The following is a 12,787-nucleotide window of genomic DNA, read 5'->3' as shown; positions in this document are numbered from 1 at the left end:
GACTATGCAGCCCCTTTAAAAAGGACAAAGGTACCTCAAAGATGATTTGACTGCTCCTAGAGGGATTGCAGAATTCAAATTTATTTTCAAAACATTCTGCCCCCTTCCCCATGTTCAAAATCAGCAGTAGGGACTGGTTCCAGATTCCAGGTAAGGAAGAGTCCCTGCTTTCCACCTTTATACATTCCGTCAAATCAAATGTGGTTTGCCTGATCTGAGTTATTTTTATTACTTACCATATTATCTTTAAGATACCAAGTTATCCATTTAAGGAAAAAAGAATCTCACTATTTTACTGCATAAGAAATGCATATATCCTGGATAGCCGTCCTATTGGCAGCATCAAAGAGTTTATGCACTGTGCTTTAGGGAAAAGCTGTGATAAAACTAACTGTCCCAGTAAACAAGAGACCCAGGTTCAAGGCCTCTATCACCAAGAGGGGGTTTGAACTTACCATTCTGATTTCCCATCACAGAGCTGTAACCACCATGCCACAGGTTAGCTGCAAGCTTCCCTGAGCACCACTGGCCCAAGATTTATTTATGCATATATGTATTTTTTCTTAAGATGTCATTTAACAAGCGGCAGAATACCTTTCACTAAGGACCCTGTTGGTTTGGGACTTACGTTGCTCTGAAGAGATCAAAGCGCCCCTTGTCTTGTATATGGAACATCAGATCTCCCCCATTCAAAAATTCCATAACAAAGAACAGATGATCCTATTTACAAACCAGAAGAGAACACAAAGTTACCTTGCTTATACACCTTCAGCCACAACATGTTCCCGCCTGTCCCAAAAAGCATACAAGGGACATGATGGGGTAGCATACTGCTGCTATGAAAGAGTCTGACTTCCCACATTATGCTGAAGTATTAGCCTCTTACTAACACTCTAACTAAACTAGAGTTCCCATTGCTATAGATCAGTGGTGCTCAGTTTCTGGCCCATGGGTCAAATCTAGCCCATAGTCATGTCATCTGTCCCCTGGCCTCTCCATAGGTCTGAAAATGTGACGGCATGGGGAATGGTAGCAGTTAACACTGCTACCATTCCCGCTGCCAAACTTTCAAAACCTGAGGGCCAGATGACATGCCTTGAATGTGGGGCTGGGACTTGGAGTTCTCTGCCACAGGGCCTCAGCTGGGGCCTGATCTGGTGTGAGGGGTCAGGACTGCTGAGCTGGGGATGGACCCACCGTGTAGAGCTTGGGCCAATCTGGTGCATAGGTCAGGAGCTGAATCCAGTCCATGGGGCAGAAGATGTGATTTGGTGTGTAGGACCATGCTTGACTTGGTGTGCAGGGCTGGAGCCATACACCAAACTGGCCCCTCACACTGAATTAGGCTAATGGACTGTATCTGGCCCACGGAGTAATCCTGTGCTAGTCATCCAGCCTGTGGGGCTAAAAGGTTGGGCAGCACTGCTATAGGCTTAGTGAGCTCTACGCCATTTCATTCTTCTAGTTCATGTGCCGCCAGACCTTCTTGAAACACAAATTTAAATGGACTTTGTTTGTACTTCCCTTGATGATATCATAAATAATCTTAGTCCCATCCAGAATAAAATCGGAAGTTAATATATCAAACATTTAAATCTCATCATTCTGCAGGATTTAATTCTGTCATCTTGGTATAGTGGCACTTTGCACCAACTTTGTTTTAAACTACTATATCAAGTTCAAGACAAGAAAACACATTTCTTGTAGGGAGGCCAAATGTCACTTATCCAAGTCGCTGCATCGCTAGTAACAGTACTCCCACAAAGACAAAAAGCTTAATATGCACTGTACCTTAGTCTGAAATGTGCAGTATAGGTGTGTAAGAAATGGATTCTCCCATGCAAGTGCTAAGACTCGCTTTTCGACCATGGTACATTCCACATCATCATCAATTAGTACCACATCTTTCTTAAGAGCTTTAATAGCAAAGAATTCATTCTTGCCTTTCAATTCAACAAGCAGAACCTGCAAAACCAGGAATGAACAAGGGCACACATAAAAAACATTAACTAAGCTCTTGTAGCTCTCAGTGGAAGAGAATTCTAGAAGAAGCCATTTGAAGGAGGTGCAGAAATGAAAATAAAATTATTATTGCCCAAAAACAGAGCTCCTGGGTCTGGTGTGGGTGTTCACTTTAGGAACTGGGATGCATGAAATCTACATTGGACAAACAGGCAAACTTCTTTGTAATGCCTCTTGAACTCAAAGACTGGTGAAGAGGACATGGACCCTATTCATTAGAAAAGTTTGTCCACTATGTCTGTGAAACCAGACCTGCTAGCTATGTGAAGAGTATTTCCTCCTTGGTCTAATACAGGCTAGCACAGAGCTCAGTTCCACTGCACTGCGGTGATGCCTGGTTATTATTTGAAAGTGTATATGGGGACAGAGTATTTTATGTTGAAGAATAAAAACTGATTTACTTTTTTGGGTATTAAGGAAGAAATCTAGAAAGGACAATGGGTTACGGTGTATTCTTTGATTCCAAAAGTACTTGTGTTCTGTTGCTATTTTATTTTTGTTCTGTTGTTGCTTATGGTTGGGTGCAGGGGTAGAGGGGATCTTGATACCTTAACTTTAAAGGGTCGCGTTCCATCCCAAAAACATTAAAAGAAAAGGTTAGTGAAATTCTTTCAACAAAAATCTGTAGTTATAAACATCTGCAACCACCTTAAGTTCTGCACATTCATTACGTACCTTTCCGAAGCTTCCTTTCCCTAGCACTTTTAGGAAGGCAAAACTGTCTATGTTGAATTTTCTCGTGCTGGTAAGTCGCCCGGTTGTTTTTGGTGTGTGTCCCTCCCAGAGCTTATCATACTCGCTATTATCTGCTAATTCAAACATTGATTTTAAAATTCAGCATCATGTACATGACAGATTCCAACAGCTAGGCATCTCAGCACTCAGAAGTCAACAATTCAGTCACCTTGCCATTGATACTGGCACTGAGAAAGAGGATGAAGGCCTTATAATGAAGTTGAAATATTCAAGGACAGTTCATAATGTTGGAATTTTACTACCTACCCTAGAGTAAGTTGATCCCTATTATAGCACTTATAGTATCAAAGGCCTTGGGCATCAATTACAATCATGAAAGACACAGCATAAGCTCGTTATGGGTGCTGGAGATTATAAAAATCTTTCTATGTTAAAATTGCAATTTTGCTAGAAAATATGGAACTTTGTGTACCACATACAGCAATACTAACTCAGATACAATTGCTCACTTTCATGTAGGAAGAATTACTTTCATTGACTCCCTGAACTACAATTTTCATTAATATAGTTATCAACAAACAATTAGAGGAAAATATTGTGGACTTTATTCTCACCTGTTGTGTCTCCACCCAAAGCTTTGGGTTTCTTATCAAAATCCTGGTAAATACCAACATTTTCTGCAGATCCAGAATCAGATCTTCTGGTAGATTTCTATAAAGAAAATAAACTAAATGAAAAATAAGTCTAAATGCTTGAATGCTCTGTACCAGTGGTGTCAAAGATATGGCCTTTAGTGCTGGCCTTGCATGGGGCCAGTTTGGGACCCCTACTACATTTCAGATTCAGTGCCAATGGCACCCACTCCAGCTAGTTTGGGATTGCACCGCATGTAGCATCCATTCTGCTTGGTCCAGGATACAAGCTGGATGTTGTGCCCACTCCAGTTGGTCTGAGCTGGGTGCTATGTGTAGCACATGTCCTGGACCAGCAAAACAAGTGCTAGATGCAGCATGTGGGGAGAAGAAGAGAGAGCTCTGTGGATCCCCATGTGCTAGATCCGGTGCCTGCTCTGGCCAGTCTAGGGTGCCGCTGTATGTGGTGCCTGCTCCAGCAGATCTGGTACCTATGTTGCAAATGGCGTCTGCCCCAGATCAGCCAAAGTGTGTACTGTATGCGGCTTATGTCCAAATCTGTCCACAGTGGGTATCATGTGTAGCACAGTCCTGAAGTGGCCAAAGCAAGTGCCATGGGTGCTGGATCCAGCATAGGCAGGACAGAGTGAGGTCCAGGGGCCCTGTAGGGCTGGCCCCATAATGTTCATTCGGTCCATGGACTGGTCCTGTGCCAGTCATCTGGTGCATTTGATACTTCTGCTCTGCATTATAATTTCTGCTGGTGCTACCCCTTAAGAGTTCTAGATTCAAAACTTCATTAACAAGACAGCTTTAATGATAGGGAAGAAAAGGAAAATTTGGATGAGAGATTACTTGAGGAATAATTACAGGATTTATTGTGGTTTTAGACACAAAATACAAGGATACTGATATTTAGCATGTTAGCAACTTTGTGTTTCCAGTTCCCTGGAATATCAAAGTATTTAATTTTACTTTAACTTTGAGCTTTTTATTTAATGAAAAAATTGTTTTACAAGTCTTACTATGTTTACAGAGTCTTCTACTATGTTTAAAAAATTACTATTATGTTGAAAGTTTAGAAAATATAACCTGAGACTGAGTTCTTCAAGTTTCTTCATGTCACTAAGCCAGGGGTGGGCAAAAAAATGCAGCCTGTGGGTCACATGGAGCCCGCCAGGCCATTCTATCCAGCCCGCAGGGCCCCTAAAAAATTTAGAAAATTAATATTTATCTGTCTCTGGCTGCCTGTCATGCAGCCCTCGATAGTTTGCCAAAACTCAGTAAGCGGCCCTCTGCGTGAAATAATTGCCTGCCCCTGCACTAAGCACATGTTCCATGTCTTCCAGCTTTGCTGTTATTTTATTGCTGGTGCCTGGATCTTCAGTTGTTAATGAAAATCAGCATCCAGGGCCACTACAATAACCAAATTAACTATCAGAGGAAGGAGATCAAATTAACACGGGACATGCTGATTTCAGAACAAAAGCTCTCATAAGCTAAAAATTATGGGGATAAATTTCCGTTTTCTAACATGGGAAAAAGTTGCAGTCTTTCTTAACAACAAAGTTTTGAAAAATCTATTTTGCTTTTCATCATGTATCCTTATTTTTACATTTCACTCTATTTGGCCAATGAAAATAAGCTTCTGCCCAGCCTCATGTCGACTGATGAAACTTCTGATTGCAAACATTGCAGGAAACTTCGAATGGAAATGTCAGTTTAATGTTTTCGGTCTCTTTCGATTTCCACCAGGCTTCAATTTTAGCCTGTCACTGACCTGACAGTTCCCCTTTTATGCCTCAGAATGACCTTTGCTACTTACACTGACCAACCCCAGCCCTATAATCTTTTTTGTGACCAAAATGGTAAGATGGGAGAAGAAGAAACACACTTACCAGCCATGCTTCATTTGAGCACTTACTTATAGCTGAATGACACAACATACCTGGCTAACTTGATTTAAAGCTTCAGCTAAAAGTTTCTGGTTGATTCCACAGAGGTTTGCCACCTTCTTTTGACATTTGTGGTGCACATTCATCCAGCATTCTAAAAGGCAAGGAAATTCATGAAGATGATTTTTATAAGAAACACTGTTCAACATTAAAACTCTTACAAATGAACATTTTATTCATTAGTTTTAGGCTGTTCAAAAACTGTAATAGACTTCAGTTGGGATGTGAGTATATTACTCTTAATCAAAATTTAGTAACTTTTATTAAAATTACAATGCAAATTAAAGCTGTCCAAATTACAGCTGGATTTGGGAGGCAAAACTCTGGTGGTTTGGAGTTATGTCTCCATTTCCTAGGGAAAACATTCCAGCAATTCTTTTACCCTTCCCCAGTCACAGACTTAAGCAGCATCGAGGCTCCTAGCGTACCTTCACACTTCAGGCCTTGTTTAACTAATCCCCAGAGAAGGCTGCCACAGTGATCACAAAAGGTAGGACTCATGTAGTTGTTAACTTTAAATCGATGAGGCATGTCAATGTTGAAGCGCTCCTTCTGAAACTGAAGGCATATTTACACACACACAAATCTTGTCAAGAATTAGGTAGCTGAACTGTTTCATCTATAAACCAGAGTGGCTTTGAAATTTAAGTCAAAATTAAAAAGCATTCACAAATGATCCAAAAATTAAAACTAATTTAAGTGCACAGACTGAAGAAATGTAATATGTTCAGTCTGGTTGAAACATGTGTTTAGCCAGGGCCAACTAGATACCTATTGACCCTCAACATTTTGACTGAAACAATGATATAATACAATAGGACAAGTTCAGGTTCCAGTCAGGAAGAGCCAGAATTTCATTTCACCCCAACTTTCATCCCAACCCAGGCAGGACATGCTAAAAAACTCAAAGGTCAACAAATCTGGGCCATTTTGGATTTTAAAACCTGTTACTGTATAATTAAGCAAGGCCTTAACAAGCTCTTTCACTTTAAAAAAAAAATTGTATAAAGGGATTATAACTGCTCTTTTTCCAGTGTTTCATCCATGTTCCATCTACATAAAATACAAGGTTTTACAGTAAAATAGCCCCCACAATGGACCTTTTTGTTTTCATCTAACTTCTTGCACATTTATGAAGAGTTTTGAAGATTTTTATCACTTACCATTGTGTCTCTGCTGTTGGCTGCGGTACCGGTACATCTCCCAATGATTTTATCGATACATTTCTTATGAATAGCAGCATTACATTCTTTGAGACAAATGAATAGGAAATAGAATATAGTCAGTAAACAGATAGAGAAGGCCAGCTGTTCATCTTTAGACAATTCTAATGTGAAATATGCATTCATTTCTTACAAATATTAATCTATATGCTTCAGGTAAAGTTACTCTAATCAAGGAAGTGGTATGGACTTTTTTCTTTTTTTGGAAAATATTTCTTGCCTTTAAAACCCTGAATCTCTCTCCTGTAGGTGATACCACTAATAGAATTAATACAACACTACTACAGTTTTTAGTTTTGGTAAAAAAATATTTTGGCACCTGGGATTTTACCATATATGATGGTACATAAAGCTCTACTGCAACTGAATTATTTGACAATTAACTATGGAGTGTTGTGTAGGAGGTTATATTTTTATATTTCATATCCCACTTGTTTAAAACGGCTAATTATGCACCATATTTGATAAATATATTATTTATGTTTAATATTACTTATTTACAGTTAAGTATATAAAGTTGTCACTGTCACAAAATGTGTGAAAACAACTTACGCCTACATTTGTATCCTTGCTTGTTGAGTCCCCTGAAAAACAAAACAATTAAAAACCTTCACAAAGATTTTGTACGTGGTTTTCCCATATTACACAATCAAGCTTAAAAAAATAGTTAACCTGATACATTTTCAGTCCAGGTTCTCTTATTTGAAATGCCCCATATACATAAAAGGATCCAGCTTCTTCTCTAAACAGCTTCAAACCTCTCCTATCACACTGTCTTAAATCTGAGCACAGTAAGGTGGGATCAATTTTACTCCTTCAGGAAGAAGATTTTGCCAGTTAAGGGCTAACTCTTGTTCCATCACAAATCAGTGGAAATTCTGTCAGTTATTTCAGTGGATCAGGATCCAATTCTAAATTGCAACCTCATGTTATGTCAGAATTATGGCTAGGGATCTCAGGGCATTTTTACATGTGTTTCTGACATGGCACCAGGCGCTTTTAATTAGCGAGCTGTGCTAATTAAAAGTACCTGTGGATCACATGTATCAGCAATGCAGTGCATCCTCACGCTGAGAAAATGGTAGTAGCGTGCTTTGAACTTAAGCACATTGAATGTGTTTTAGTTCAAAGCACACCACCACCATTTTCTCAGCATGGAGGTGTGTTGTACTACTGATATATGTGACATGCAAGGCTGCCAGAATGCGTCAATTTACATGCTTCAACAGACTTGATTAATCAAGTCTGCTCCGACATGCATCCCCATGATTCTGGATTTCTAGCGTGTTGGAGCAGACTCCCCACATGTGCCCTTACATATGACAGCACTTTTATTCATGCTGCATGAACCTGAGGCAGAATTGATCCAAGTTATGTGGTTTTCTGTACGGAGCATTTAGATGGGTGGCAAAGAGAAAACACATTCGCCCTTCGGTGGGGGGAAGGTAAATCTTAGACAGGGTTCTGCCATTTTTAAACCAAACTTCTAATGCCAAACTTCTGTTCTTTTACAGGTATAAACTAGTTTCCAATCACTTATACCAGTAAAAATGTAATGTCTGTATCTGGTCCATGTAAGAGACATGCAATAAAGAACCACAGCTATGGATGGAAAATGTTACAAAATGAATCAATTCTCATTTCTTCTGAAAGAAATTGTCTTATAGGTTTTCCAAAGACAAAATAAACATGCACTTACAAATACAGTTTCTCTCTTACCAAACAAAGTCTTTACAGACAGAGCAAAATGTAGGCTGTCCAAAAAAGGTGGCAGTAAACTCATGATTCTTGATGTAGTGGATTTTAGCCTGTTTGATAGCTCCTCTCCTATTTATAGTTACTGTCCCTTCATCTTCACTTATTGACTGTTTGCAATCTAGGGTGAAAACAAAAAAATGAAAAAAAAAACCTTTAAAAAGTTACAATAAGTTGTAGTGCAAACAAGTACTTAACCCCTCCCCAAATCATACAGTTAAGTTTCATGCAAACATTCTGTAGTTTTGTGCACATGCAAACACATCTACACTAGGGGTGTGTGAAGTAGGAATTATTCGATTCGGATTCGGCCTGATTTGGGGGACAGTGATTTGATTTGCCGATTCAGATCACTGTTCCAATTTAATTCAGCCAAATCTTAATCTGAAGCTTTGATTCTGATTTGGAGAATTAGCAATTTGGCCACAGACACAGCTTTACATGTTTTTTCTATGTACCTTGAGGTACCAGGCACAGCTTGTGAATCCTGAGTTGGTGGGGAGGATGAAGCATCCCATGGGACCATGGGGGGACTTCTGGTCCACTTCTGGGTCCGCCACCAAGTATGCAGGGGACCCCCCTCCCCTCATGTCTCCCTGGCTCAGTGATCGGCCACAGGGGGACCCCAGGTGCCTCCCCAGACCCAGAAGGCACCAATCGCTGAGCCAGGGGGCTCAGTACTTTTAGTGGACCAGTACTTCCACTTCCAGGTCTGCCACTGAGTGTGTGGGGGACTCCCGACACTCCCATAGGACACTCCATTTGCCCCGCCATCTCAGCGTTCACGAGCCATACCTGGTACCTTGAGGTACGTAGAAAAAACATATAAAGATGTGTCTATGGCCAAATTGTTGAATTTCTCCGAATCAATTGAGAGGCTTCCAATTTGATTTGGAGAGATCAAAGGGTCTCCTGATTTGATTCAGATTCAGAGATTTGGACACCGAATCAGGCTGAATCCCCTCCAAATCGAATCAGCGACTGAAGCTTCACAGAGCCCTAATATACACACACTTCAAAAGTATCTATTCTTTTGCTCTGCACTTCTTTGGACATCTACAGCAGGGTGGGATGGAAAGGAGGACGGAATGGTTAACTTATCTATCTTTCTGATAGAAACTCTTTTGTATCACATTTTAAACCTGCATACAGTAGTAAAAGTAGTTGTTAAAGAAATAGTTTCACTGCACAGAGGACTAACTAGGAGGTTTTGTGCCCTAAGCATAACCCTGCTAGCAGGTGGGGGTGGGGCAGGGCTGAGCCTTGGGTAAAACCCTGATAGGAGTTGAGGGGGGAGCAGGCAGAGTGGTCTATGTTACCTGCCCCAGGGACTGCTGCTACTACGGAAGCAGCGTGGAGTCTCTGCACTGTCTGCTACTGCTATAGGATGGCATAGAGTTGCTGCTGCTGTAGCACCGCAGACTCCATGGGGAGCTGCCATTCTGATATCCCCAGTAAGTGGGGCCTGGATGCCACTGGTGCTCTTCTTGCCCAAGTTATACTACTGTCACTGCATACGAGAAGGCTTTTTTCCTTAACAGTTCTCCTACTGAGTACATTGAATGTTTTAAATATAGTGTAGAACTATACTACATAGTCCACTACTACTACTCTACCCTGGTCTTATTCATAGATTCATAGACTGTAAGGGTGGAAGGGACCTCAGAAGATCATAGAGTCCAACCCCCTGCACCAGGCAGGAAAGATAGGTGGGGTAAGGTGACCCCAGCAAGTCCTCCCTCCTCCCCTTCTTGAAGATGCACACAACATTAGGCCTCTTCCAGTCCCCAGGGACCTTTCCAGAGCACCATGAGTTTTGTAACAATATTGCCAGGGGCTCCATGATGACGTCAGCCAGCTCCTTCAGCACCTTCAGATGGAGTTCATCTATTCCTGCTGACTTATATCTGTCAAAATTTTTTAATTGATCACACACTAGTTCTACGGCCAGGTGGCATAGGCCTTTTCCAGCCTGGATCGTATGGCCAGAGGGGGCAGGGAAACTCCCCTTGCGACGTATAATTCCGGTGCCCCACACCCCAAAATCAGCACCTGGGGCTGGTGCCCCTCTTACTGCACCCCTCCCCCAGGTATGCTACTGCTTAGGCCCCAGACACATATTGCAAAAATCACATGATGAGCTGTGATCCCCAATCCCAACCATCACTTGTCATCCCATGCTACATGTGCATGGCAGGATAATGCGGATGAGGGACAGATCCCAACTGTGCAACTGTCAGTAGCCCAGGTAGGTTCATAGGTGTGAGGTTTTAAATTCCTGGTGTGGGGTGCCCCTAATCTCCACCTTCTGGGAGGTGATCCCCCACACTTGGCAGCCCTGTTTTGGTGAGGGAATACTCGGCTTTTCCTGATGGAAACCTTTGATCCTCCACCCCTGGGTGTGGGGGTTTAAACTCCCCAATGGAGGAGTCTCTCAACTCCTTCTCTGAGCCAGTGCCTACAATTTGCTGATTGCCAGCACTGGGCTAATTGGAGACCCAGGGCTGTGCAGTGTTGAGTCTAACAATCAGCTGATTGTCAGCATTGGGCCCCGGAAAGCTCTGGAGTGTGCGTGTTAACATGATGCATGTTCCATTTATATGTGGAACATCTTTCCAGTTTGCTGCTCTATGGCACATTAAATTGAGTGACTGTGTGACACTGTTGCCATGTATGGTACAATTAACACATTAATCATGCCATAAATCACCCTCAATGGAGCAGGCACAGCTAGTGCACTCCCGCTGGAAGCAGCTCTCTCTGTCACCACGGCAGGCATGCAGCTGCTGGGGCTGCCTCCACTTGGCAGAAGTAGCTGCAATAGCTGAAGGTAGCCTGAACACAGGTAGCCTGAACAGGTAAGGGCTCACTGACAGGCTCCCCTGGGGGCAGGGACAGCAAGGGGCTCTCTATCACTCTCTGGATGAGAAGTGCACTTCTGAGGTGAATTTACAGCACGCCCATCAGGGGGTTGTTCCCATGTGCATGCCTCCATAGCACTTTATCTTTTGGCACTACAAAGTGCCTCAACATTTTGTAGTATACAAATTAACATGCACACTTGTCTGTTCTTGTAAGTGAGTAAATAAAACATGCAGTACACCAAGCATTGACTCTCTACTACTATTCTGGTTCAGATACTGAAGCCCTGCATTTTCATCTACCTGTAAGCCTGGTATTAAGGTCCTGGTCTTCAGTGGAAGTTAACAATGCAAAGACATTTTTAGAAAGACTAAATAAGAATGTTAGTATTTTAACAAATACTGCCCTCCAAACAAGAGCAGCTTTCTAATGTCCAACACTTCAGGTTCTGGCATAGTATGTGGTGCAATGGCTGTGCAAACACAATTGGCAGCACCAGTTTCTAACACGAGCTGTAGGGGACTGTAACAGAAAGTCTGGGGCCCAGTGAGGAGCTGACAATCAGTGAGGACTAGCAGGGTGTCAGGGACCCTCGTGGGGGTTCAGTGGAACTGGGGCTATGTAAAGGTCTCTGGGCAGCCTCCTTATTTATCCCTATTCCATCAAGGTGTGACACGTAAGATGGGAAGGCACCCCGGGGCACAGTTATGGAGCCTGCAGGGGGCATCATGGCCACCCCAGGACCCTGACATGTTACAGGGACAAACTGAGTAAAGGAGACCACTTTTCATTTAAAAGACAAGAGCTGTTGGTCACTGAGAGGAGCCCCTATTCCTATCATCAGACTACTGAATTCTCTCCTCCAGCTTAGTGACTTGGGTTTGACCTTGAACTATTATGGTCAAATAGTAGTTTGCCCACTGACAGAAATGGAACAGGATAGAGTCCCTATATCCCTCTCTTGCCAAGATCCCATTCTTCTCTGCTTGACACAGTACCTACATTTACTACAGGAAAAAAATGAGGCATGGGGTATATGTATGTATGCATGGAGACAATAGCTAGACAGCAAAGGTCAACCCTTTTTCATCTTTAAATTTTAGTTTTTCTATTCCAAGTAGCTCCTGTGGATGGCAATGGATGGTGGGGAAGAAGGTGGAAACACTAAGATGCAATCCTGGCCCTCTCAGTTTTGCCACTGACTTCAATGGGATTAGGATTTCACTCAGAGTTAACATTTCTGCACCAAAATGCTTGTTAAGTCTTGCTCTCTGTGATGGAACAACTACAGAGAAAGAGAAAATCATTTTAAAAGCACAAAGAGTAACCAGTCCATCCACCCTTCTGAAAACACAGTAAACTCCAAGTCTCCTGAGGCATTTATACACATAGCAGGCTTGATTAACTGAGTCTGCTCTTCACATGAGCTGACATGCATTGCACTGTGCCACGTGCAGTTGTATAAGTGGCAAAATGTGCATCACCGCATTGAAAATGATGGCAGCGTGCTTTTGAACTAAAGCACAATTTCTCAGTGCTGATGTGCATTTCGCCACTTATACAACTGTAAGTGTTGCAGTGCCAGGCACTTACACATGTAAAAATGCCCCTGTACACTGAGGAAGCTAAAGTCGGTTCACTG

General features: G+C 42.2%; 1 protein-coding gene across 3 annotated transcripts in view; it reads right to left on the bottom strand.

Annotated features, from left to right (window-relative positions):
• PRKCD (protein kinase C delta) overlaps window positions 1-12,787 on the bottom strand; it is a 135,725-nt gene that overhangs the window by 15,016 nt on the left and 107,922 nt on the right. For 2 of the 3 annotated variants that reach the window (XM_090021500.1, XM_090021498.1), the window contains exons 6-14: window positions 8,248-8,404; window positions 7,081-7,112; window positions 6,469-6,554; window positions 5,734-5,863; window positions 5,299-5,399; window positions 3,333-3,429; window positions 2,698-2,831; window positions 1,792-1,965; window positions 629-720 (exon numbers count right to left, since the gene is read on the bottom strand). In XM_090021500.1, the coding sequence (XP_089877626.1) occupies window positions 629-720; window positions 1,792-1,965; window positions 2,698-2,831; window positions 3,333-3,429; window positions 5,299-5,399; window positions 5,734-5,863; window positions 6,469-6,554; window positions 7,081-7,112; window positions 8,248-8,404 (1,003 nt within the window). The remainder of the gene's footprint in view (window positions 1-628; window positions 721-1,791; window positions 1,966-2,697; window positions 2,832-3,332; window positions 3,430-5,298; window positions 5,400-5,733; window positions 5,864-6,468; window positions 6,555-7,080; window positions 7,113-8,247; window positions 8,405-12,787) is intronic. The other variant, XM_090021501.1, reaches the window with a different exon arrangement.

The sequence above is a fragment of the Crocodylus siamensis genome, chromosome 11, assembly GCF_052110815.1.
Source record: "Crocodylus siamensis isolate JL-2025a chromosome 11, ASM5211081v1, whole genome shotgun sequence".
Lineage (NCBI taxonomy): Eukaryota > Metazoa > Chordata > Crocodylia > Crocodylidae > Crocodylus > Crocodylus siamensis.
This window is presented reverse-complemented; position numbering and strand designations above follow the sequence as displayed.